At 41.1% G+C, this 28,000-nt stretch overlaps 1 protein-coding gene across 1 annotated transcript in view; it reads left to right on the forward strand.

The window, feature by feature from the left end:
- Positions 1 to 28,000, forward strand: part of rassf3 (Ras association domain family member 3) — a gene marked incomplete at its 5' end in the record, with an annotated part of 51,970 nt that overhangs the window by 3,258 nt on the left and 20,712 nt on the right. Inside the window, one exon of the mRNA XM_079183618.1 lies at positions 4,945 to 5,054. Within this exon, the coding sequence (XP_079039744.1) occupies positions 4,945 to 5,054 (110 nt within the window). The remainder of the gene's footprint in view (positions 1 to 4,944; positions 5,055 to 28,000) is intronic.

The following is a 28,000-nucleotide window of genomic DNA, read 5'->3' on the forward strand; positions in this document are numbered from 1 at the left end:
GTACAAGTACCTTAAATGTATACTTGAGTAAATGTATATAGTTACATTCCACCGGTGACATGGAGACTGTTACTGGAGAAAACCGAGTAGTTCATCCCAGTGAAGTAATGTATTCAGGGCCGAAGTGGGTCAGATGAGTCTCTCTCTCTCTCTCTCTCTCTCTCTCTCTCTCTCTCTCTCTCTCTCTTTCTCTCTCTCTCTCTCTCTCTTTCTCTCTCTCTCTCTCTCTCTCTCTCTCTCTCTCTCTCTCTGTCTCTGTCTGTCACATGCAGGTCTCTCGTCTCTTTGTCTCGTTCTCATCAAGATGAAGTAACAGAAACCTGCCACACAGATCAGGACTGCTTTGTCTGATGAGGTTTAATGTTGCAGCAGAAACACTGTGTGTGTGTGTGTTTATTAGTCTCGGGCCGGTAGACGGAGTTTAAGTATGAATAATGTCTCCCTGGTTTGTTGGCTTCCATCTGTTCTCTGTTATTTTCACATAATAGGGACAAAACGTCTGCTGTTCTCAATGCAGACGTGTGTTTGTGGCTCTCAGAATAGCAAACTGGTCAGAATGTATGTGGGTTACAATGTTCATATAAACATACGTCCTGTAAATTATTTACAGGATTCCGTCCACTGATAATCACAATAATAATATGAAACTGTATTATCACGATACTTAAGTCACAATACGATATTATTACGATACTTAAGTCACAATACGATATTATTACGATACTTAAGTCACAATACGACATTATCACGATGCTTAAGTCACAATACGATATTATCAGGATACTTAAGTCACAATACGATATTAATACGATACTTAAGTCACAATACGATATTATTACGATACTTAAGTCACAATACGATATTATTACGATACTTAAGTCACAATACGATATTATCAGGATACTTAAGCTGCGATACGATATTACAGTAATTATGTCACGATACGATCTTATTGTGATTTAAAACATTTTGTGAGATAATATATATTGCGATTTATTACCAAATTACGCAGTTTATCAGCATATATTTTATTTTTCACTCATTTCATCTCACCTCAATCATGTTTTATTGCTGCAAAATGCAAAACTCGCTGACGTTAAATGTTACAGCACCAGAAGAAACTCAGCACCATCTAGTGGACTAGAGAAGCAGTTGTTACCAAAAGGTTTATTTCTATTTGTAATATCAGTAGTTTATATATTAACAGATTGATACCTGGCGTCCATGTTGTGATCAAATATTGCTTCATAAATTATTGCGTTACGATACTTTCCCCCAACGTCAAACAACCCGTTTGTACTCGGTGAAGTTTTGACCCAGTTATTTTTAATTGTGTGCTCATGATACAAGCAGAAGAAGAGACAAAGAGGTTTCACATTGTAGCGCAGTTTGTTACGGAGGCTCATTTTGAACCATTGTGCAAAATACTGTGTGTGTGTGTGTGTGTGTGTGTGTGTGTCATCAGCTGCCACAGATGAGTGTATCTTGTCTCTTGTAGCACCAAACTGTCACAGCGACTGAACAAACAAGGGACGGCAGTAGAATGGGTGGTCAGATTTTGTGTGTGTGTGTGTGTGTGTGTGTGTGTGTGTGTGTGTGTGTGTGTGTGTGTGTGTGTGAGGCACCAGTTCAGACCTGAGCAGAGACAGAGACACATCCTGGGTGACAGTGAAGGCTGATTTGAGATCTACATGGAGTTATCTCTGGATTTAAATCAAACATCTGGACTCTAAAACACATTAAGAAGTGTGTGTACGTCTGTACGTGTGTGTGCGTGTGAGTGTGAGCAATGGGTTTTGCCAAAAACTTTGGCAAAACTTTGAGGAGAGTGTCGGGATTTTTCTATCGCATTCCAAAAGTGATGCGACACTCTGGACGCCTGGAGGTCAGTCTGCTGTGGAGGAGCTCCGGTGAGTTCAGACCTTCACTACGATCAGCAGCTTATTCTGAACTTTTGTTTCCTACTTTTCCTTCTTCGTTTAAGTGGAAACCCAAAGACCCGGAGACGACTCTGTTTACTGTAAACTGAGCTGAACACGGCAGCAGGAAACAGAAAATATCACATGTAGGAACAAAGTATCAAAACGAGAAAAGCTGAAACTGATCTGCTCCTTTTTATATTTGATGTAAATGAGAAAAAACTGGAAACCTGCAGTCACATGCATTGTGTCTGCAGCTATTTAAGTGTGTGTGTGTGTGTGTGTGTGTGTAATATGATAACTCTTTTCATTCTGAGGTTTGATTGACATGATAAAACATCTGAACACACGTCCTAACATGTAGAACAAAAGAGAGAAAGAACATTACAAAGAAACAGAGAAGAACAGATGGCCGCTGTATTCAGCAAACACCTGTCCTCACACACACACACACACACACACACACACACACACACACACACACACACACACACACACACCTGTCTTTGTCTTCTATCTACTGTAAAAGCATTTGCAGCTCATGTTTACTGCTGAACAGCTTCCAAACTTTTTTTATGAATAGCGAATTAATAAAGTCATAGAAAATAACAATAAACAAAGATATTAACATAATATCGATACAACATGCGCTACTTTAAGCGTGTGCTGTGTTTCAGCAGGTGAGTGTTGGAGAAGCTGAAGGTTCGTTGTGCGTCTCTCTGAACACACAGATGTGATTAGAAGGTTTTCACACACACAAGATAAATAACTGTCCAGTTCCTGCGTTTCACAATAAGAGCCCTCTGTGTGGAGTTTACAGGCTGCTGCTTCAGAGGCAATTCTTGCTTTTTTTCTGCTTCAATCAATTTTTTTAAAATTCACCAGAATTATATTGTAGTTTCATAAAGTATATAAACAAATAGCAGATATGTTATGCTTTTACACACAATAAATCCTGTATGCAAAGAAACTTTACCCCAACAACAAACAAACTAATGAACTAATAACAGCATTGTTATTGTTCTGGTAACTTATTCATGATAATAAAAAGATGTGTTCCTCTTAAAGGGAATACTTTTACATTAAGTCAATGCAAAACATAAAAGCGTTTGCTGTCAGCATGACATTATGAGTTTCTGTTCACCATTTAATTCATTTATATATTCATATTTAGATAAACGATGTAACATAAATCTTGCTTCTACAGTAGAAGCATTAAAGGTTAAAGAGTTTGTGTGTCTGACGTCTGATTGAGTCTGATCGATTGTCTGCATCTGGGAAAAGCTTTTATCCCCGAGACAGCAGAGAGAGAGAGAGAGAGGGAGAGGGAGGGAGAGAGAGACAGAGAGAGAGAGAGAGAGGGGGAGAGGGAAAGGGAGGGAGAGAGAGACAGCAGAGAGAGACAGACAGAGGGAGAGAGAGAGGGACAGAGAGAGAGAGAGAGGGGGAGAGGGAGAGGGAGAGAGAGAGGGAGAGAGACAGACAGAGAGAGAGACAGACAGAGGGAGAGACAGACAGAGGGAGAGGGAGGGAGAGAGAGAGAGAGTTGAACAGTTTGATGGCCACAGTCATAAAAGTAGGATTCATCCTCTGGGGAACATGAACAATCAATCTGATAGTTGTTGAACATCTCACATAGAAACAGAAACCCATGCAGTGTGCACAATGTGCTGGATGGAGGGATGTAGAAAGGCTCTTCCTCTGTGGATCAAGTTCATTGTCAGAATGGATGAGAGGGTGAACGGATGAATGGAGGGAGAGTTGCAGCAGGAAGCTGGGGAGACACGGTCATAACAAGCTACGTAAGAGAGAGAGAGAGAATGAGAGTGAGAGAGAGAGAGAGAGAGAGAGAGGCAGTGGATGACTGAGTCAGCAGTCCTACATCCAGCAGCACCCTGCTCTCTCCCCGTCTGCATGTCCAACACACTGTGGCCTCCATTTGACTGTTAAATCTCCCACTCAGCACAACAACACAGAGAGACAGAGAGGGAGAGAGAGGGAGAGAGAGGGAGAGAGAGGGAGAGAGAGAGAGAGAGAGAGAGAGTGAGCGCGCCGGCTGCACGCAAATCGGCATCTGAAGTCTGATAGACGGAGGCTGAATGTCGGGCCGAGAGACACTGAAACACGTCTGCAGGGGGAGAGAGTGTGAGTGTGTGTATGCGTGATTTACTCCTGTGAGTGTGTGTGTGTGTGTGTATGCGTGATTTACTCCTGTGAGTGTGTGTGTGTGTGTGTGTGTGTGTGTGGGAGGATGTTGAGCTGTGTGTAAGATGAAGATGGGAGATGGGAGCAGCCATGTGCAAACTGTCGGATAAAGTCGGACAGCACGTGAAAAAGAGGACACCAGGTATGGGAACGCCAGTGTGTGTGTGTGTGTGTGTGTGTGTGTGTGTGTGTGTGTGTGTGTGTGTGTGTGTGTGTGTGTGCAGGTCTGATGCTCTCATACAAGTTATATTTAAGGAACTAAGGGTGGCCACCATGGACAAAATGATTGTGTTGTGATCTTTTACTTCAGTATAAGTAGCAGTACTACGATGTAGAAATACTAAAAGTACTGCATATACCTTCCATGACCAGTTTATTGTTCTATATATTCTTTGTTTGTTTATTAGGATATAATACATTAATAATATAATAGTTTATACGTAATTAACCGCATGGTTTATACACTTTGGTGAGAATTAAATAATCAGATTTTCGGACATATAATTATTATTTACTTTCTGTATTTGTATTTATTTGGTACATTTTAGAATTCTCAATCTTTGCCTCTCTAACGTTATAAAGGTAAAATCCTCAGTCACATTGTTTTTAAACATTTCCTTCCTTCATATTTTGCATGTTGTTGGATTTCATTTGCAAATGAAACTGACCTCAACTGACTCTTGTAGATATCAGAGGATTATTTGCATATACGTTACACACACACACACACACACACACACACGTGTGACTTTACAAACGTGATGCACCTTTTCCTGTCTTTTCCTTTATTCGTGTTAATCATCCTTTCTTGTCTCTGCAGGCTGTAAGTACGCGTGTCACGCTGCCTGTCGGGACCGAGTGTCACTGGACTGTCATCCTGCAGCTTCACCCGCCAGTCAGGACCAGATCAACAACAACACACTGCCACACGTGAGTACACACCACACCGTGTGTGTGTCTGTGTGTGTGTGTGTGTGTGCGTCCTCTTTATTTCTTTATCTCCTACACAAAGTATCAGGTTTCCCTTTATTCTAATCAAGCTCTAGTCCATTTACAATGCAATGGTTCTATAGACTGTATAGAGAATGTTAGTGTCTCATGATGCTCTGAATGCTGTAAATAAACTTGAGTAATACTCATCTTTAAATTGACCACAAGGTCCAAATAGTAGTTGTTTCAGAGCTTTTGATCTTATTGTATGAGCTTCCTCAGCAGCTGGATGTTCAAATTCACTTTTTCCTTCAAGGACTTCTCCTCAAGTCGGTTTAAAATTGAGCTCAAGTTCATCTCCCGGTTTGTATTTAGTGAAACTCAAAGAGGGTGAAGTGTTGGTGTAGCACCGTAAATCACCACAGGAGGGCGATGCAGCCAAGTCTGTGGTTTGTTTTTACACCTCCGACTAGTTAAACAGCAAACTATGACCAAACAACAGGGAGGAGAAAACACTGAATCCGTCAAAGAAGAGAAATCATGATGTGATGAATGTGACACAGTGAGATGATGAAATGTGTTTCAGTGACTTTTCAAATTCCATTCTGGTTAGATAAAAACATTGGACCCCAGGTCAGTGCACACACCCACAATGCATCACTCAACAAGAATGTGTGTGTGTGTGTGTGTGTGTGTTTCATTCCTTAAAAGACAGCTGGGTGTGTAGCAGGTCAGAGTGTACATGATATTGTACAACTGTATGTCTGTAACATTGTGTGTTTGTGTTACACGACGATCTCATAAACAATGTGAGTCGTGATACGTTTTGTCAGTGAACGCTGGTGAAGTCTGTCTGACGGACGAGGAGGATGAGCTCAGCACGTTTCAAACCAGCACACACACACACTCACACACACACGCACGCACACACACACACACACACACACACACACACACACACACACACACTCTGGTAGTGCTGAGTATAGTGCTCTGGCTTTTTAGGTTGAGTCAGTTATTTCATAAAAAGTACATTTGTGGTGTGTTTGCAGCTGTAACTGTTGGGTCAGAGTGTGTGTGTGTGTGTGTGTGTGTGTGTGTGTGTGTGTGTGTATATCTGTCAGCTAACCTGAACTGAGTGTTTCTGGGTAATTGACAGAATCATTTATTAAACTTTTTATTGTGATGCGTAATGTTTCATTGGGTTGAATGAGTCTGTGAATCACTAGCTGCGTTCTGAACCACATACTTTGTGTTTTTACTTTGAGTACACGCTGCAGCCGCCCTTACAAAGTACGAACTGTCACATGCAGTATCCATTCACGTCACTTCTTGCTCGTATATATCTGCTGCGTAAAGGATTGTGGGTCTGAATGGCCAGAAAAACATGCTGACAGAACACGACCGTATAGAAGTAGAACATCCTGGTATTCTTTGGCAAACTGCATCGGACTACTTATTGGGAAACACTAAACCTTTTCCTGGTACACTAAATGGTTGTTTTGTTACAACTAGTGAGTCTATTGACATGTAGGATGGAGGTGAGTACATCTTTGGTACTCTCACACACACACACACACACACACACACACACTAGTGTCAGTTACCAAAGCACGAAGGAATTTACTCTATTAATACAAGTGAAGGGAAGTGAGTGTGGCTGTGTTTGTGTTGGCAACCAGTGCTACTACTACTACTACTACTACTACTACCACTATTACTACTACTACTACTACTACTATTACTACTACTACTATTACTATTACTACTATTAGTACACACCAACATTAGGCATAAAGCAATTTTCAATACATACATTGTCTGCAGCTGTGGTGGTCAAACTACAGCGAAAAGTTTAAAAATAAAGAAGAATATGTCTTGATCATATTTCTAATAAATTGCACTGTATGTGCGTGGAACCGAATAGACAATGAGCAGAAACTATTGTTATTATATTACAGATGTACACATGAGATAATAGTTTAAGTGGTTTAATGCATTAGAGTTTAAAAGTATTGAATAAGGTAAATATAGCTCATGATTTGGGGTTTTCTGGTGTTCAAACACATATTTTCTTGCAGTTTAACTGGTTGAAAACGACACATTCTCGATTGTTTGGCCCGTGATTCCTTTTATTGTTCTGTTTATGACCCACGATCGAGACAGTCTGTGTCTGCAGCGTCGCAGCACGGACAGCAGAGACGGAGCGGAGATCAAATCTGAAGCTTGACGTCAATCTGAGGCGTCAGACCTCGTTAGAGTCAGACCGGAGACAAACCTCCGACTCTTTATTTAACTACAAGCACTGAATGTGATCAGCAATCAGCTGGTCTGAGACACAAACTATGTTTTTGTGCCAAATTAGTTGTGTGATCTTTTGTAATTAAAGATAGTTTCATCCCTATTTATCAGTCTGACCCTGTTTTATTTACCTGGACGTGATTTAGAGCAGCGGACCTCAGAAATGTTGTCTTTTCTCCTCTTGGATTGTCTCATTTGTAGCATTTTAGACCAAAAGAGGTGAAAGTACTAATTTCACAATAAAAAGGTTTGTTTATCCTTTCATGTGACCCCTCAGAGTTATTGTTCTCTGAGCTCGTTTTAGGTTCATTTATCTCACTTTCCAGAGCAAATTTCTGTTTTAATTTCAGTTCAACATTACGTTAAACTGGATCCCGCTAATATTGAACATCTGAAAACAACCAAAGAGGATGTTTTTGGGGAACTCCAATATATTACAGTATAAACAATAAGTTTGGAATGATTAACGAGTTATTGAATACTAATTTCCCAGTGATACACTGGGGCATTATGTCGATGTAGTCGCTCCTCCTGCCGTGTGATTGGTCGGCCTGAAGGGGAGGCGGTGAATGATCGACAGAGAATAACGGGTCACTTCCTGTCTGCTGGGAAAGACAAACACACTCAGAGCGAGAGGAGAGGAAACAAAGCGGACAGAGGGAGGGAGAGCAAATACAGAAAGAGAGGAATGTCTTCTCTTTGGTTTTAATGACTCATTAACACCACCGGCTCACATCACTGATGTCAGATTAAAGAGCTCGCCGGCTTTTCAGGAGAACAATAAAAAAACAGCAGCAGGAGTTAGTGTGAAGTGCTCAGATCTCATCTCTTGAGTCGTTTAGTTAGATGAATGCTCTGCTGGCTGATATAAAGGAGATTATTGTGACCTTTTGGGCTTTTGACCCCAGTTGTGTCAACATTGCACCAAAGAGTGATTTTTCCTCCTTGTATTGTTTTATCTTAAAGTGTTTTTTAAGCCATAAGAGAGTGATTCCCAGACTGTGGTGCACCACAGAGCTGCAGGGAGGACCTATAGCGTCACACTGGTTCCCTCGACAAAAAGCTAACGGGGTTTTATTATTGGATTTTGTATTATTGCAGAAAATAATCTCTGTGGCAAACAAACGTTTATGACACTTAAAAGTCTTGTTCAGCAAGATATTCTTCACAAATTACACATTTTTAATGCAGAAATGATGCATTTCGTGATTCTAGGACTCATTCCTGCAGCACTCTACTCTCCTTCATTTAAATAATATGTCATCTAATTAGATTTTATTACAGACAGTCAGACAGACAGTAAAGAATCCGTATTTACATGTTAAAACTCAGTATAAGGAGAGCAGAGAGAGACATGCTTTAAATGTTAGGAGAGTAAATTTGACTAGAGAAGGAATGTTGATGTGTTTTCCCTCTGAAGCTTTTACGGTTACTCATTAACAGCTATCGGCTGGGTGAGAGCCAGGGCGGGGTAACGCTGCAGTAAATACACACTCACAAGAAAAAACAGCTGGAAGGAAAACTGTCGTAAAAGTTGAGAAAACAGACTCCAGTGTGGGAAAGTTTCTCTCTCTCTTGTGTCTCTTGGAGTCTTTAAGAGATTTGACTTTTCACTATATAGCACGGCTGCTATCTGAAGTCTAAGTTGACGGTTTCACTTTGTACTTTGTGTTCATGACGCAGCTCTGTTATGTCACCGGTCATCAGGAGGAGGGGCGGACTGATACGGGGGTTTCTAAGCTGATTTTGATGTTTGTTTTAAGGAGATTTAAAAGCAGAAATGAAGGATTTCTGTCTCCAGAATGTTGTGTTTTATATGAAAATAATAGACGGACGGGCTCAAGCGAAAGGTTAATAAATCCATAATGTTGTCAGGCACTTATGATAACAATCTGAGTGTCAGTGGCAACAAAAAGCATTTGTAGTGGACGTACAACTGAAATCATCTGGATGCAAACATGGAGGCGTCATGGACGCAGTCATTTGAGCTTAACTTTGAATAAAGAAGCAATGGCTGCTTCTTTATAACCAGCTCCCAGGACAACGCTGCCTTCAGTTGTGCTTTAGAGAAACATTAACTTTAGATGCTATATTTGCACAGAACAAACCGACAGGCGGTGAATGTTTTGTGATATATTGAAGAACATGTTGTATTCTAGTGGCTTTAGTCTTATCTAAAAGTGTATCTTGGTAATGCTGAATAAAGTTGCATAATGAATTAGATTCTCCTCTATCGGCTGATAATAAACATCTGAAAACACGTCGTGCTAGTTTTTAAGAACAGTTTGTCAGCTCTGTACAAGCTCTGGGGAGGTTTTCTTGAGACTGTCGTGATTTACTGACAGTAGTTCCTCGACTGAGAGGGAGAGTCGGAGTCAGCGAGACGTTTTCTCCTCTTATCATCTCTATTTCCTCTATGTGTTCATTTGTATTTGTCTTGTATCTAAACAGATGTTCTACGTCACTTAGTCAGAGGGAGAAATATCAAATGCTGTGGCACCAAAACAAACTCACACACACACACACACACACACACACACGCACACACACAAACAGTACCCTGAGTCAGGCTAAACTGCAGCCACTAAATCATGTGGGGGTTAGAACAAAGCACACAAATCATGTTATTCTAGATGGTTCACCTTCACACAACCTGACATCACACACACACACACACACACACACACACACACACATGCGCACACACACACTCACACACACACTTTTTTATTGCCTCTGCTCTCATAAAAGTTCAAGTTCAGTGCAGAAACTTTACTGGTTCTCAAGAAGACTTTTAAGGTTTATAACATTATAGGTTTAAAGATAAAAAAGAGTACGTCGAATATGACGGTTAGCTTAGCTTAGCTTAGCATAAAGACTGAAAACAGGGGGAAACAGCTAGCCTGGCTCTGTCCAAATGCAAAACAATCTACCGAGCAGCACCTCTGAACCTCACTGATTAACGTTGTACAGTTTATGGTTTTAGTGAGAGGTGTTGCACTATTCTAGCTGTTTCCAGTCTTTGTGCTAAGCTAAGCTAAGCTAACTGTCTCCTGGCTGTTTAGTTTTATATTTAACAGACATGCATGAGAGATAAATTAATCTTCTCACCAAACTCTCTGCAACTATTGTTGAACTAATGTTTAATACGATAAAATACAATAAAATAAGATACAAATATTATTTGTCTGAGGTTGCAGATTATATTCTTGAGTCGTTATTAAAACCTCTGACATTTTGGCTCTTAAAACATTCGAATATTTTTAGATCATTTATTTATTTTTGGTCATTTTTAGTCCAGCATGTTGCTGCTCGCTGTCCTTTAAAGACATTTTTAAACAATCCTGCGCCTGAATTTCTGGATATTGCTGAACCATCTCCTCAGTATCAAACATCTGCTTCGATAGAGTCCTTCCTGTAAACAAACTTCATCACCATCTGCTTATCTTCCCTCTCTTCCTCTTCCTCCTTGAGTATCTCTCTTAATCTTCCTCCAGTCCTCTAATCAGCCGTCTATTATGTTAAAGCATCACAAACAGCATGGAGGCTTACCTGCTGAACACAGAGGAGAGAAAATCAAACCCGTTGGGATAAAACACGTTTATATAAAAGACAAATGTCAGTTTTGCAGCAAGATGTACGCACAAAGTCACTGAATCACTCACAATAACACATTTTAACTTTGTAGATTATTTCCTTTTTATGAAATGGTGCATTCACAAAAAGTATTCACTGAATACAAACATCATATATCTGTAAAGAAGTGGAAGAGGAGACCAAAATACATTCAATATGTTACGTTGTCCAACGACCACTTAGAAAGAAAACAGTGTTCAAGAGGGAAACTGTTTCATAGTGTAAGACAAACAACAGTGAGAATCACAATAACACATGTCGATCACATGGACTGCAAAGCTTTATAAGTTGATGCTTGAACAGACACGATAAACATCAGACAACCACAAAGAGTTATGCCCCAAAGCCACGTTGATGTGAAACTACAAAGTCTGAGCTGTGAGCTTCACGCTGCTGTATTCTTTAGCAAAACCGGCATTTACAGCTTCTTTACGACACATAAAGGTCTCAAAACCTGCAGCCGCCAGCTGAAGAAACATTTGATGAGTTTTTTAAAATATTTCTTTTATCCAAGCCCTACATTGTAAAGACAAAGAGACTGAACGGCAGAAACAGAGGGCTGCATTATAGCAGCCAGAATAACACTGTAATCTTTGTGGATTGTGAAGGATTAACTCCTCGGTCAGATGCCGGGCTAACAGACAAAAGCTCCCCCATCATCAGCTGCCTGTTGCAGAAACAGGACACCAGCCGACGGCTTAGAGACCCTACAACAGACGAGGCCCATTGATTTCCTTCATTTTTCGGGCTCCTGACGTGTCCCAACATGCAGCTAACGCGTTTTTACAGCTGAGTTACAGCCAGCTGAGCCCCGCGACGCCTCCGAGGAGTCTCTGAGTGGACGTTTTAATAGCGAAGGCTTACAGTGATCACTTTATGTCGGTGTCGTCATGTGACGACGTAAACATGAAACACAGGTGAACGACAGCAACAGGTGCCGGCATCACGAAGCAGGGTCAAAGGCCGGATCAGGCCTCAGACATCTGTCCACGTTTGAGGTGATTCTCGGGGTGAAAGTTATCAAGAGAACCCAGTAAACCTGCTTCTTGGATCGGACCTGTGAAAGGTTCCACCAGAACCCCCTGTGAGAGGTTCAGAGAACCCTTCCATGGTTTAATGGTTCCACCCAATACCCTCTCTGGTATCCAGAACCTGTCCATCATCTAAGGGTGCTAACAAGAACCCACCCATGCTTTTCTACAAAGAACCCTTTTATATTACTAAGGTTTCATCTAGAACACACCCATGTGGTTCTACCAAGAACCTTTTTATATTCCAAGAGTTTCATCTTGAACCCACCCTTCGGGTTTTACCGTGAACCCTTCATATTTAAACGGGTTTTCATCTAGAACCCACCCAGAAGGGGTCACAGTCAAGGTTTTTGAGGGTGGAGATTTAGGAGGCCACCTGTCAAACCTTCAACACCCTAAAAACCTGGTTTTACTTTAATATGTCAGCCCATAGCCATCGGAACCAGATCCACTTACTGTAGTCCTTGAGAGACTCCTGAAAGGGCTGATGTGGCACAACCAGCACAACCCGAAACACTTGTGGTTCCCGATCACGTTTTTTGAGGTGGAGATCTTATGAAACTAGTTCTACGTTCTGCACTATTCTAGTGGTGCTGTGGATTTCCATCGCTTGCTGTCTGAGCTAAGAGGGGGAGTGAGAGTGTATGTCAGCATTTCTTCAACATTTCTTCATCCAACATGAGACCGGTGTTTTCACATTTCCCCCGCTGGGAGTCAGTTTTTTTTACAAAAACCTCCAATTTTCAAGTGGTGGAAAATGTCAACTCGTTGTGAATTTAAAGGCCCAACACAGGAAAGAGTGTGTTTATCTACATGTCTGCAGGTCTGTGGCAACATTTTTGAAAACTCATCGCAACATAAAACCCAGTTTAATTTAGTGCTTCGTGTATCAGGACGTAAATTCAACTCTGCAAAAAGCTAATTCTGAAGTCAAGTTTCTGCTGAGTTTGTGGGAGGTTCAAAGGAAAACACAGATCAGTATCAGGGTGGGACCCTAAAGAGGACTCCTGTGTGTGTGTGTGTGTGTGTGTGTGTGTGTGTATACAGTGTGTGCTTGTTTGCTCTTATCTTGGATCCTGTCCTTATCCAGGCGGACAATCTCAGCCTCAGATACCGACCGGTCGGGGTGAAAGCTCGCTGTAAATGACACACATTCACCGTTCGCGTAGCTTAAACAGAGCACAGACGCACCGCAGCACAAGTAAAATACACAGATATGCCGCCGTCGGCTGAATTTGCTCTTGACAGACCTCAGATCAACAGACAGAGGAGGAAAACAGAGACAATCACTGTATTGTGATTATAAAAATCCTAAAAGTGTCTGTGCTCACTCATTCATTTAGATGAAGGTTAATGCTAAAATCTAAGCGAACTAAAGAGCGATGGCGAGAGGGAGGGAGAGAGCTTGTGTGGGGAGGGTTAGAACGTCTTATCACGCCAGCGAATCTCTCAGAATTGAATTAAACTCTGTGTGAGTTTGGCCGGTGACTCTTTATCTGCAACAGTTATGTTATTGTGCCGCTGCTGCTGCTGCTGAACAGTTCCTCTCAACTGTGAGTGGAGTTCAGGCCAGCTGCTTCCCTTCATCCTGTCGGATTTCAAGTCATTTAATTCAGCAAAAAACATTATTTCTTCTTCATGAAAGGGCGATTTCCTCCAGATGACCTCGTGCCCGTAAAACTCCCATCAGTCTGAACACACTTGCTATAATGTGCACTGTGAGGGGGGTAGAAACACTTCAGTTGAATTGAACCTGCAGCACCTTCCTGTCCGGGCTGGATGTGGTCCTTTTGGGGCCTTGAAACCCTTTTTTTTTTTTACCACACTCCCTGCAGACGTGGACTGTTCTGTGCATGCAGGCGGTTGATATGAGCAACACAGTCGGCCTCTGTATTGTTTATCTTATCCCAGCTTATCACAGCGGGCGTTATCGGCAGAGTCGTACAGCTTTTACAGGCCTACACCGGTGTAGTTTCCTTCTCACTGTCTCTATGTAAAGCTGAGCTGCTGTAGCTCAGGAAGCCTCACTGAAGAAACGCAAAACCGTCTGTGATTGTGATGTTCATTCAAATAAATGGCACCTGAACCGGACTAGAAAGCTTGAACCAAAGTTAAAACTTGCTAAATGAGAAGTCAAGGGAAGTTATTAGGGTTCATCTTCTGGAGACTAAGATTGTCTGTATTGTTATTGTTATAATGCAATACCATAATATACATGATTCTGCTATGGGCCATTCTGCATAATGAGTGCTTTTACTTTTGGTACTTTAGGTATATTTTAACACGAACGCGTTTGCGCCAAAACTTGAGTTAAATGTTTTCTGGCAACATCTTTATTTCCTGTTTTCTTGTGGGAGGATTTAAACTAATTCAACTTATCATGATAAACACAGTCTGAACTTAAACTAGGACGCTAAAAGTCCAGCACCCCACAGGGCTGCCGTCTGCATCCGTGCTCTCGCTGCTCCGTCTGTGATTATGTGATACACCGAGAGGCTGCGTGTGAACCTCAGCCGGCATTCCTCTGCTCTTTGATCACCAGACACTCAGTGTTTTGTCTGTCAGGATGACATACTGGGACACCTGGGGTGGGGACACACACAAATACGCACAAAATATTAGTTTCCGAAATCCCAAAATATACAGCAAGTGCCTGCACGTGGTAAAATCTCCACTTACGCAGCTGCTTTCATGCAATTTGTGGATCAGTTTCACTGTCCCTGAGGCAAAGTGGAGCTCACGTTGGATATTTAACACCTGTAACGCCAAAACAAAGGACACACACACACACACACTCATCCTCACAGGTGTTATATGACTCTGTGCTGCATGACCATCAGCTCCTGCTGTTTCCTGTCTCCTTCATTTGCTTCTGTTTAGCATTTCAAGGCACGCCTGTGACGTTCACACCTCCAGGCTTTGGCTTTATCCTCTCCTCTATATTATTAGTCTGAGTGCTTGCAGACAGATAGTTCATAAATCTTCCTAACTTTGCTTAAAAGGGCAAACTATATTAAACTCCTGCAGACTTTCACTTGCATTTTTATTTTTGCAGTGTTTCTGGCCCTGAATGGACTTTCCTAAAATTTTGAATTCACATTTTAGGGAAAACACAACATCCAGAAAAAGCTAGCTGATGGAGCTGTGAAACTTCCCTCACTGTTGGTTCCCACGTCTAACATAGCGTTTAAACACACACACCTCTATCTCTACGCCTACGCCTTTAAATCAGAGAACAGACTCACACCCACCTGCAGTAAAAGAGACACACACCCCGCTCACAAACACACACCTTCACAAGATAACAGCATCTTTACTGAGTGAGGTCATTGCAGCCTGAGGGGAACCTGTTAACACCCCTCTCTCCGTCTTTCTTGGTTTTCTAAATATGACACATTCCTCAAAGTTTGACCTTTCACTTCTCACCTAACCTCTCACATCGCGTGACTTCTCAGCCTGCATACTTATCCGCCCACCACCCTTCTAACACCACAACAACGTATATATATCTTATGTATATATATATATATATGCAGCCATGATTGTACAATAAATGTAAAGAAAGTGAATCATGTCTTCCGATAGAAAAGAAACATTCCTCACTGACTAATAACTTTAAACTTCACAGATAAATGCTGATAAATAGAAAAGCAACAACATGACTTCAATGGGTACGATTCTGATATTAAGCTTTCATTCATCTTTACACCTGGTTCTGATGCTTTGATGTTGCTCCATCCCATAATGTCTCATCACCCAGGATGCATGTATATGTGTTGGAGCCTGTTCCTGCTTTGAAACTGGATTCATGTGTAATCAGACCTTCAGCTGCAGACACACACTTGATCTCATCATGGAGTAAAAACAGACATCACAGGAGACTAAAACCTTTTAATGAAACCAGTTCAATACTTTTAGATGGTGCGGCAGATGAAGTCATGATTTTATACATATGTAGGTATTAAACCAAGGCGGTGGACACATGAACAAACTGTACCTGCGAGTACCAATACACTAATCCAGTTCCGGAGTAATTCAGACAAAAATCCAGAGTTTTGGGATCCAGTTAAATCACCATCAAGTGTTTTATTTATTTAAATTAATGAAGAAAACTTCATCTTTATTTTTTATCCTGAATTAAAGGGGCACAACTATGGAACTGTCTCCCAACTGAATTGAAATTGCAACACAATTTTTGTGGACAAGCGTTGTAAATTAGCGTTTCATTAGAAACACTAAACACATTGTGTTGAAGGTTGCATTTGTGCATAAATGTATGTTACAGTTTGAACGCTATTGTGACGTCAATGACAAAATAACGTTTAACTAGCTGGCTAGGGATCCTTCATCGGAGTGTGAGGAAGAACTTTGAGGTCAAATCTGTGGGAGAAAACCTAAAATAAGTCCGCAGTGACCACTCGCTCTGTAGGGACCTGCCCTGCTTTGGAATGCACGTAATGTGTAACTACGACTGCAGAGCTGCAGGTCATCCATCTCACCGAAACCACCGGACCGCATTCCTCACGTCTCTCTCTCTCCTTTTACGTTTATCTTGATCATTGTCACAGAGCTGGAACTCAACATTCAGCATCTCCTTCCTGCCTCGTGGCTCCTCGCTCACGTTACTTTATTAGTTCTGGTTTCTGTTCAACGAGAGAAAAGTGTCTCAGGATGTCAAAGCAGTTTGGCTTCAACATCTTTGCGAGGATGAGATTAGTGAGCAGAATTTAGGATTGATAGTTGATTAATGATTATTTTTGAGTTTTTCTATTTTTCCTCATATTTCTTTTGCAAACGGATTGTGTCCAGATAAAATATGAAGTAATTTTTTAATGTTTGTATTAAGTAATAAGTACGATAACTGTGATGTTTAATAATAATACATTTTATATATTCCATTTTATATAGACTCTACCTCCATCTCCCTCGTACTTTGAGTTTAATTCATTAGTCAAAAAAAAAAGCATTATCATCAATATATTTTATTATCTATTACTTTTAAAATGTTCAAAAAAATGTGATATTATTGTTATCGTGAATTCTTTTGGCAACAATAATCGTGTAGTGAAAATCTGATATCGAGCCCTAATATCGTACAATAATGATTGTTTATTAATTTATTTAGGTCATAACACGGTGTGAAATGAATGAAAACCTTTATGGAACATAAATAAAACATCTATTTAAAGGGTCAGATCACCCAAATGACACGGATGATGTTGGTTTTATCTGCAGAGGTTTTGAAACATCTGTCTCAGAGATTTCTTGGAGGTGAAAGGTGCATCTTTATTTAGTTTTTAAGAGGAAGGCCACATTTGTTGGGCCATAAAGGAACATTTAATCCTTTAAGTTATCTGTAAACGTAAACAAAAAGATCAAAACTCTCTCACTTTTCACGAGACAGCATCATTATTTGTTGCTGCACTGATTCCTAAAACGTGTGATGACTAAAACTCAATGTACACGAGCACACGTAGAGTAACGGATGCATGTTGGCGCCGTTGGGAAAAGGTTTCATCTTTTACATCTTCCCTGCTGTTCACTTTGTGTTAACAGCCTCAGAGTTACAGTAGAGTGTCTGCATGTTCGTTACGTTCACACTGGAATGTGAGTGAAGTTCAACCAGACTGGCTCCGGACCAAAGTGACTGGACAGCAGATTAACACCAGTGCGTGTGTGTCCCAATGACCTCTGTGTGTATATATATATATATATACACACACACACATACTGTATGTATATGTAAAATGTTTACATGTGTAACACGTAACTGGGATAACCTCAAAAACTGTCCTACAGCTAACGTTTTAAAAGAACGGACTGATTGATTATGAATTGTCTCCTCAGTGCAGTTCTTTGCGTGAATACGTTACAATATTTAAAGCCTGAAGTGTTAAAGGCTTTTACAATCTGTAATATGTAAATATCTCATGTAATATCTGCAGTTTCTATTGGATTGATATTGTATAAATTAAAAAAATGGCTGATTATAAGTACAAAATACACATGTTTATTGATATTTGACAGCTTAAGTCCAAACATAGAAGCGTTGGTATAAGTTTTGAGGAACCATTTGGCGAAACATAAGATAATAAGAAGGAATAGAATGTCAAAAGAATGCAAATCATTTCTGATTTGGTTAAAATGGCAAGTGTAAAAACACCAAAAACATCAGTATATGTGTTCACCTAAAGCTTTTTAAGTGTGTATTTGTGTCTCTGACTCTCTTCTGTATCGCACTACACAGTTTGCGGTGGCTGCTTATCTGCGTACTGTGTGTGTGTTTTGGATGAATCTCCACAGTATTGTAAAGGACATGACGGTGGTTTGGCTTCCCCCAGATGTGCCATGTTTATTTTCGGTCCCTCTTCTAACCCCGCTGGTTTTAAATTAGAGCCTTTCTGTCTCGAAATCTCCCAGCTTGTGGACTAGTTGCTCCCAGTGCTGCTGCATGTGTGTGTGTGTGTGGTTTAGGCTTGATTTAGTGCAGATGTACCGTAGATTTCACCCTGCAGCTGAACCTGCTTTGGTGATTATTTTGGCCCTTTATTAGCAGCTGGGTGGGTGATGATACGATCATATAATGTTAGAAATCGTTCACCCTGCATGCAGAAGGAAACACGGTCCTGGAAGTAGCTGAAAACAGAAGGTGCACCGACACTTACACTTTTAATCGTCTCTGTGCTCGGTAATAGCTTACAGTTGTTGGCCCATGTAGGGGCGATATTAAAGGCATAAAACACACCAGCTGAAAACAAGAGTAGAACTCTGATCCGTTTTACGACCACGTAAACTCAGCAGGCGGCTTCAGGTTGCTGCTCCGCTGAAAACGCTGTATTATAACGTTTCATATGCTTTTTATTTCTTATTTACGTTTTATGATGCTGTAGCATACAGGCGCTTTGGGTGCAATTCTGCTGTGAGTCACTTGCAAACATTCATGTTAAACCTTATTGGAAACACATTTTCAAAAATCCACTAAAAACTCAGTTAATACTGCAAGTAAAAGCAGCTTTAGTTGATATTAATGTGAGTAAAAACAAAGTGACAGCTAGCAGACTAAAAAGCAGACTGAGTGAACATACAGATACTTTCCTTTTGTACATTTTGTTTTGGGCAACATGCATGACATACAACATCACAACAATAGTTTACAGTCATGCTAGCAGCTCTGTGAGGCTGTTCTTCAGCTAAATGCTAAGGACACAACATTTTACATTTTGCTCAGTATATCTTGCTACAAAAGGCTAGCCTGCACCAAAACCATGACTTATGGTAAAACCAAACCTCACCACATCGAGGCTTCTCATTTGGGTTTGGCTGATTGTATCCTCAGCCTGCTATTGTCCAGAGAAAACATTTGCACAACCCCAAAAAACATCCCAGAGAAAGAGGCTGATAGCCTTGCTTTTAACAATATTGTATCTGCTGGTTTCTACATTTTTAGAGACTGGAGACAAAACTAATTATTAACAAACATCCTGGGCGCTGCAACTAATTTGTCACATTCAAAAAGAAAATGTAAAAAGATAATTTGCCTCTTTTTTGAGCTCTGTGCTCCTTATAAAACATTCAACTGTTCAACCGATGCATGCAATCAAACATCATGACTTGATGCAAGCAGAGGCAGGAAAAGCATGTTGCAGAGGAAGAAGCTCGGAAAGTTAGCATTAGTTTGTTGCTGATCGAGGTCAGACTCTAAATTTTACATTTTGGCTGTCCTGTAACTGACCTTTGACCTTGTATTTTTGGGGATGTGGGTAGCTTTATTCCTGTCAGTGGCTTTTCATCTTTGTTGTGAGTTTCCTGAGGTTTGAGGGAGACTCCACGCCTCTCATTTTGCACAAAGTGCAGAAAAGCTGCACGCTTGAATCTGCTCTCTGTGTTTCAGCGTTTAAAGAAACGTACCGAGGTGCAGATAAAACTGGATACTTTATTATCAATCAAAGGTTAAAGCTTTCAGTCGTATCACACAATCTTTATTTGTTGTTGACACGCCAGCAATTATGGGTCGATCTCAATCCATCGCCATGATTCTGTCAAGTGTTTGGATTGTTTTCCCAAACTAGTATTTACAATACAATGAATGATGTGGTTCTTTCTGGTCTGTTTTTATTGGGTTTTGTGTGTGTTTCTGTTTCTTAATGAAGGAGCTACCCAGATTTACAGGCTGGAAAGTGGCGCAGTTTATATTTTACAAGAAGTCTCGAGAAGTCCTTTACTTTTCTGACAATTTACTGATGAGAAGGGAAATTACTTTGGATAAACAAAATGTCAAGACTGGCCAGAAATGAATATTTCACCCTAGAGTTGAGAAACTTTTAATTTCCATAATAAAAACAACATAACAACAACTAAAACCACAAATCCCCTTTGTTTTTTCCCTCTCAGTGTTTATTAAGGAATACAAAGAGTTTAAAGTTTACAGAAAAATAACAGTTAAGGTTGAGAAAACAGGCACTAAATAGTAGCATACTCTCGTGAAAGCTAAAAAATGAATGGCAAAATAAATATAAATACTCAATACAATTAAAACAAGATATATTTTGACATTTCTGTCCATATTTATTCAAAAGTTTGTGATTATCTTCAACATACACCACTCAAACCTGCCATCAACGCGCTGATTGGCTGTCAAGTTGCATTGGGCGGGGCGTCCCTAAGTGTCACACCGCTGATTGGCTGGCTAGGTATAGTGGGCGGGGGCGTCCCAAAGTGTCATACAGCTGATTGGCTGGCTGTGTGTAGTGGGCGGGGCCTTACTGTAGCCTCGCTGTCACACACAGATAACTTGGACCATACATTCAACAGTAAGGCGTCGGTGTTGCTGGAGTTCCGCGTGGGGGGATTTCTTTTTTTCTTCGAAATTAGGTTTAAATTGGCGGAGATATTTAAAGTTTGTCGGACCTGCTTTCTCGTAGTGACAGTTGCGTTTTCTCGCCAAAAACATGGAGACATTTAGATGAGTTTCTCGAGGGTGTTTTTCTCCGCAAATGACGTGGAATAGCACGATGAGCAGTGGCTACAGCAGCTTGGAGGAGGACTCCGAAGAGTACTTTTTCACGGCCAGGACCTCTTTCTTCAGGAAACCCTCGGGAAAAGTCACCGTGAACAAGGTAGACGTGACATTCTGCGACGCTTCCGTCAAAGTCCGTGAGCTGCGGACCAGCTTCGAGCCTGGTTGTCCCAGAACTTCCTGCAAAAATGTGTCAAATTTACATTCTCTCGTTTACTATTTAAATGCACATGAAATATAAACTAACTGAAGCCGATATAGCAGTCAAACTTGACTCCGGCATACACCTGTTTAAAAAAAAAAACGCGTCTATTTAAGTTAAAATAACACTTTTAGAGTTGCTTCACCTGTTGTGTCATAGTCCGTGTGTGTTTAGTGGTATTCTTTTATGTTTGACCTTTTTATTATCTCCTTTCCTTTCAACCAGGAGACGTTAAATCCACAGACTTGTTTGTATATATGAATATTTGCACAACGAGTCTGCGTCTTAATCCTCTTTTGACAGTTTGTCAGGTTTAGCCTACTTTGGATTTGACAAATATGTATCGAGTTGCAGATTGCACATTTAAAATGTAAAGGGGTTACATATTAAGGGATGCTTTATGTAATGCTGAATAAAACAACAAAACATCTTACAATACAGAAGCAGGAGGCTTTGATCAGCAGGCCACTGGTTACTACCTCCAGGGACTCACATGAGTCCACCACACCCCCAACCTTGTGACCCACTTTGGCCTCATCCCAGAGTTTAAACTACCCTAAATATGATTATGCATTCCAACCAAGATTTCACTTTGTTTTGAGAAGTCTGGGAGAATTAGGTCTAGACGGGTCATTGCAGTTTAAAACCAAAGACATTCAGCTTTAAAACATGCCTGGAACTCCAAAAATGAAGCCGCTCTTCAGGTCTTGGACTAAACACTGGCCTGCTACAGCCTTCAAGTGGCTCTCACTAACACTGATCCACTTGTGCATGCACTCACACACACACACATGCTCACAGTATCCCAGACAGGCTTGCAAACACAGCTGGTTTGTTCCATGCTTTCAGCATACTGTAACAGAAGTAAGCTATTCTTCTTCTCTGCCCACTTAATGTGTGTATGTGAGATGGATTGCTCTGCAGCAATGCATGACCCTTCACTTTTCCACAACAGGCTCTGAACACAGGTCCTCATTCCTCATGGCAGTGTGTGTGTGTGTGTGTGGATGCACAATGTGGCCCATACACTGCTGCATGAGAGGTTGTGACCCGCGGTGGCTTAAACTGTGGCTCCAGACCTGGAATGGGACCGTGGCTCCTGTATGGTGGTTTCCCCGCATGCCGGCAGTAATTACAGCTGGAGAAGAGCTGGTCCTCTGGGAACACTGTGTGGGACCGCTGGATGAAATTACTGCTTTATTATCGGGGGGGGGGGGGGGGGGAAATAGAAGGTTATTGTGAGAGTCGGTGTGTATTTATGCCACTGAGTTGTACTTGTACTGCAGTAATTGATTACTGCAGTTGGGGTGTGGATAATGCAACTATAATTGTTGCGTCAACAAACGCAGGTAGACGAGACGTCATTTAAAGACGTCCAAAGTGGCCAAAAACGGATCCCTTACATTTGGTTGTTAAAGAATTGTGACAGAGATTAGCGTTTTTACAGTTGGAAATAAACTTGTTAGTACTTTCTGGTGGACAGAATATGTTGTATATGCAGATTGATACATGACATGTAGGCTGGTTTCATTACTTTGTCTTTTTGTTCCCTACGGTGTAACACCAGCTCTCTGGCAACACGTTGACATGATGTTTACAAAGACAAATGACTAGATGTGAGTTCAGTTGGATTTTAATCACAGAGTCTCCCAGGAGAGAGGAGACATCTCTCATTAAGGTGCCAGGCTTGAGTCTGAACTGTATGAGAAAGTGACGTTTAATAAGGTCGAGTGTAAACGGAGAGACGGAGGACAAACAGAGAGACAGACACACAGACACACAGGCAGGCAGACAGACAGACAGACAGACAGACAGGCAGACAGACACACAGACAGACAGACAGACTGGTTCTAGATGGTCAACCAGGGAAATGAGATGGAACAGTCTGGCCAGAAGAGGATTTATCTCTATATCCTACACACATGCAAATGCACGCACATACAATCTTTCAGTAGAGACTGAAGCAGGGTTCATGCCCATTTCCTACCAACACACACACACACACACACGCTCTATTGCCCCCTCTCGCCCACTCGTCCACCTTTTCAGTGTGTGAATGGTGTTTCTGTCGGGGAAATGTCACGCTGACCAGTGAGTCTGTGTGTCTCATGAAAAAAAGGGTAATCCCACCCAACCCCCAGGACACACACACACACACACACACACACACACACACACACACACACACACACACACACACACACACACACACACACACACACACACACACACACACACACACACACACACACACACACACACACACACACTGGACAGCTACAGCAGCTCATCTTCAATTCAAATCATCCTGTCACACTGAAGGCTTTATGTGGTTTTATTCATCATCTTTCAGACGTGATGTTTGGAGCTCATGGTCATGGGTTTTTTAACAACAGTAATGCATTTTATTGACAGAGCACTTATTTGAAAACGTCTTTATCACATAAATAAACACGCCTCCATGCATGCTGCCAGTGTTATTTTTAGGTTTAATGCATGGAGAGACAAACGCACACATCCTCATTGTTACACCGATGGGAAACGTAGCGTTTCCGAGTTATGTGGCACAACATGTGACTCCAATAAAGTAAACAAACGCACACATTATTGCCACAAGTTTAGTTTATTTTTACCCAAACAATGTTAATCTAATGGACCCCGACTTGGTTTTACAGTCGTACCGTATCTACCAGTTGGTGTGTGTTGTGCATTTGCAGCTGTGGTTTGTCTGCACGTCACACAGCCGCCTGGTACAGCACATCTAATGTATTTCGCTCCGACAGTGCTTGTGTTGTGCCTGTAATGGACGGACGCTAGTATGTCAGCAGTTGTCTTCACTTATGAGTGTCAGCTGACCATGAATAAGTTAATATAGATTATAGTAGAGCTGGCTTTAACAGGAACTGGTTACACATTCTTAGAAACCAGGGGCACATTGAGAAACATTGAATTCTACGGACTGATTCCTAGAAGAGACGTTTGGACTCTCTCTCTCTTTGTCTAAATCGCTGTTTAATGCATGCATCAATATGTATCTGCATTGTGCATTATGGCAGATCGGAGTTAGTGCTCAGAAGTGTGTTTTAAGGTTTGCAAACGACAGCAAAGTGTGATCACTGTGCAAACATATTTTGATTCAGGGAGGAAGTTTGTTCATCAAGAATTTCCTGCAGCCTGGTGTAAGAATTTCACATTCGTTCTTCAGGAAGTCCAACACGAGTAAATACAAGTTTAAGACAGTATACATTCAACAGCATGGAGACGTAGAGAGTATTTTCTTTTATTATTTTAACTTTTTTACCAAAAGAAAACCAAAAGCACCTCCTCATTTGTGACAAATAACTGTTTTGGCACCTTGAATCTGGAAACTTAGGTGTTTTTTATTGTTTCACACACAGCATTTCTGTCTTTTTGCATAATATTTTATGCATGTAATGTTTGTGAGACAACATTTAACACTTGAGAGGTTTCTTTTGAAATGAAATAAAGTTTTATTTTAGAGAAAAGATGCAAACAGCGTCTAATATGCACGGTCGATTTAAATTGACCTTTTTTAATAAAGATAAAATGAAAGCATTCAGTTTTAGGAGCTGTATCATGAAGCTTTAACCCCATCATGTTCTAAGTGCTCTCCATAAAACGGTGCATAGATGCTGAATTTAAATCCGCTGCATTATTACACGACAGCAGTAATGTTGACCCATCAGAGGAATGTCTACAGTCCTGCTCCAGTACCCGGTTTGTACAGGACACCGGTGTTCCCAGTCAAAGAGACGAAGCTGTGGCTGTGTTTGCCAGCTGATGTCATAGTGTACACAGTACAGCAATAATGGAGGCTGTTTGCTGTTCCTGAGCAGAGATGATGGATTTATGGTGCACTATTTCCTACCCGACCGCACCCTGCAGCCCTCTGCAGGTGTGTTTTACCATGATGTCATTTCTGTTTATTTCTATTCATATTGACTTTATCAAGAAGCGCAATTCAGTCTCTGTGCTTCTTGACACGTTTTGTGTTTTTGTAGTCCCGGCACACATTAAAGTGAGGTCATTCTCCGCTGTTGAGCTAAGACTTTAACTTCCTTATCTGTCGCTGTGGGAAAAGTACCTCGTGTGTTTTTTATCACTGATAGACGGACTGAGCGCCACGGTGGTGGACGGATTCAGATCTTATCACCGACCAGCTCATTGTAAACTTCTACAGACTTTGTACATTCTTTCACCTGTAAACTGAAACTGTTTGTCACGCGCCAATCGAGCATTTCTCGAATGTTTGTTGTTTTGTTTTTAGAGTTTAAGCTTGTGAACTCTTATAAAGACACAACGTCTGCTTCTGCCTCTGTTTGCATTTGTTCTTGCCGTCATGACGAGGCCAAACAAAGAGTTTTGTAATAATTCAACAATTTGTAGAAGAAAATATGTAAATATTACAGAATAAATGTGAACCACATCCCCATCGCTTGTACTTATGTCCACGTTACCCAAACCATTTGGTAGATTTAACGGATTTATTGTTTATTGAAGCTTTCTCCCTCTCTAGATTTCCTTCCTCTGTCTGTCCAGCCTCGCCCCCTCGTTCTCTCCTCCCGTCATCCTGGTTCCTCCGCCATTGTTATGTCACTTCCTGGCTGTTCTCGGCTCTACATCCTGTTCTCTCAACACCCAACGAGGCCACCCTTGTTTTGTTGTTTAGTAGCCGAGATCACGTGAGAGTAGGGAAACGGTATTGCCAAATCTCTTTTCTACCATCGTACGATATATACCATCATATCGCCCAACCTTATTGCCGATAAGTTTGCCGTTGTTGCTCTAATAGATTGCCAGGATCTGGTGCCACATTATATGTGTTTGTATTGTTTGATCCAGGAGACACTGTATCCCACCACCTTCTTCTTCTAACTTTATCAAACCTTTTCTTCTTCTGCTGCTACCACTTCTGTTCAACCTGACTCCTGACACAGTTTCTACTCATCGCTCTAGATGTTAAGAGTTATTATTTGGCAAACATTTGGTAGCAGCTTTATCTTGGCAGCAGCGATACAGCATCTGCAAGATAATGCTGTTGTTGTCCTTGGAACCTTACTCAAGACTATTAGGCCACGTCCACTGATGCAGATTAAAGTCTTTTAAAAGCTGTAAATGAAGTCTCAAACGTATGCTTATTTTCTTTAAACAATACTTAATATTGGGGGGATACAGTTGCATGATGCACCCAGTCCATCTGTGTATGGAAAACAATGAGGACTTCACAGGAGTTGGTCTTTAGTCTGTGATCATAGCTTCTTCCTCTGCCACAGTAAAAGGCCACGGGTTGGTTGTTTGGTAGATTAGGCATCACGTGACTATACGGACTGTGTCTTTGTTTGAATTACAGTTGTGTTTAAAGTTCTTCCAGTCAACCTTTACAGTGTTTGGACTCACAACACTGCCATGCCAACCATAAACACAGGACTTAGTGTTGTGTTTGCGTGTGGTGTCCATGAGGGCCTTGCTGATTGTACGGCACGAAACCTGATCAACCAGTTGTTCAAAGTAGATTTTAGTTTTATTGAAACGGAGCATTAACTTGTTAACACAAATGGAAACCTTTTGCTCGGTAACAGTTGTGTCTGTTTATAATCTAGCTGTGGGTGAACTTTACCTCAACCCGCCCAGAAGAACGTCATTAGTCTGACTTTCGTTTTATTGTGACCCTTCTGAACGGATTGTGAGTTTATGTTCACTGTGGATTTTAACTACTGTTTGAAACAAGTGATTTTTAAACTGAATGTAGTCAAAGCTTAACTTTAACACCATGCAAGTGGATGGGAATGTCGGTCAGTCCTCTTCTTTGATCTCAACTATTGGATGGTTTTTCGTGACATTTTGTGGACATTCATGCTCCCCAGAGGATTAATCAAGAGGTCAAATTTGTCCAAGTTTGACCCAATACCTTCAGCCTCACCTGTACGTTTTACAGGAACCATGAATTGTCCTTTAGTCTTGTTTCTGCTGTAACAAATTTAGTTTTCTTAGTTACGCATCTCTGTGTTTTTGGGCGATATTACTCAGCCACAGCTTTTGCTGTCTGACTTTAATTTAAAGTTTTAGTATCCCTTGATGGTGTAACTGCTGTTTAAGAAGCTTTTATACACGCTGACAATTAAATAAATACATCAATTAAATATATATGGGCCCTCCTGCTTCTGTAGAAACCAAATTTGAATCCATCCACAGCTCCAAAAGTATAGAATCAACGTCAAATATCAACCAAAGGTTCATTACTTTACACATATATCAGTCAATCTTGACTGTATGTGTAAAGAGACCTGTTACAGTTGTGAAAGTCTCTGTTGACATTCTGCCGGTTATGTAAAGATTTCTGCGAGACTCTTTTTGCCTTTCCCCTCTCTCCTGCGCTCTGCTTTTCCGAAGGAAACATACGTGGAATTGTTTTTGGCTGAGCCGCTCTCGCTATCTCTTCAAACAGAACCGGAGTGCTTTTATGCCTGGAAACGCACACACACACACACACACACACACACACACACACACACACACACACACACACACACACACACACACACACACACACACACACACACACACACACACACACACACACACACACACACACACACACACACACACACACACACACATCTCCAGAGCAATGGGCTGTTGTATAATAAGATAAATCTGCTTTGAGAGGCACCTGCGTCATGGAGAGTATGAGGTGTTTGTCTGGACCGTGTGTGTGTGAGATGCATGTAATATACAGTAT

Source organism: Pholis gunnellus (genome assembly GCF_910591455.1).
Source record: "Pholis gunnellus genome assembly, chromosome: 22".
Lineage (NCBI taxonomy): Eukaryota > Metazoa > Chordata > Actinopteri > Perciformes > Pholidae > Pholis > Pholis gunnellus.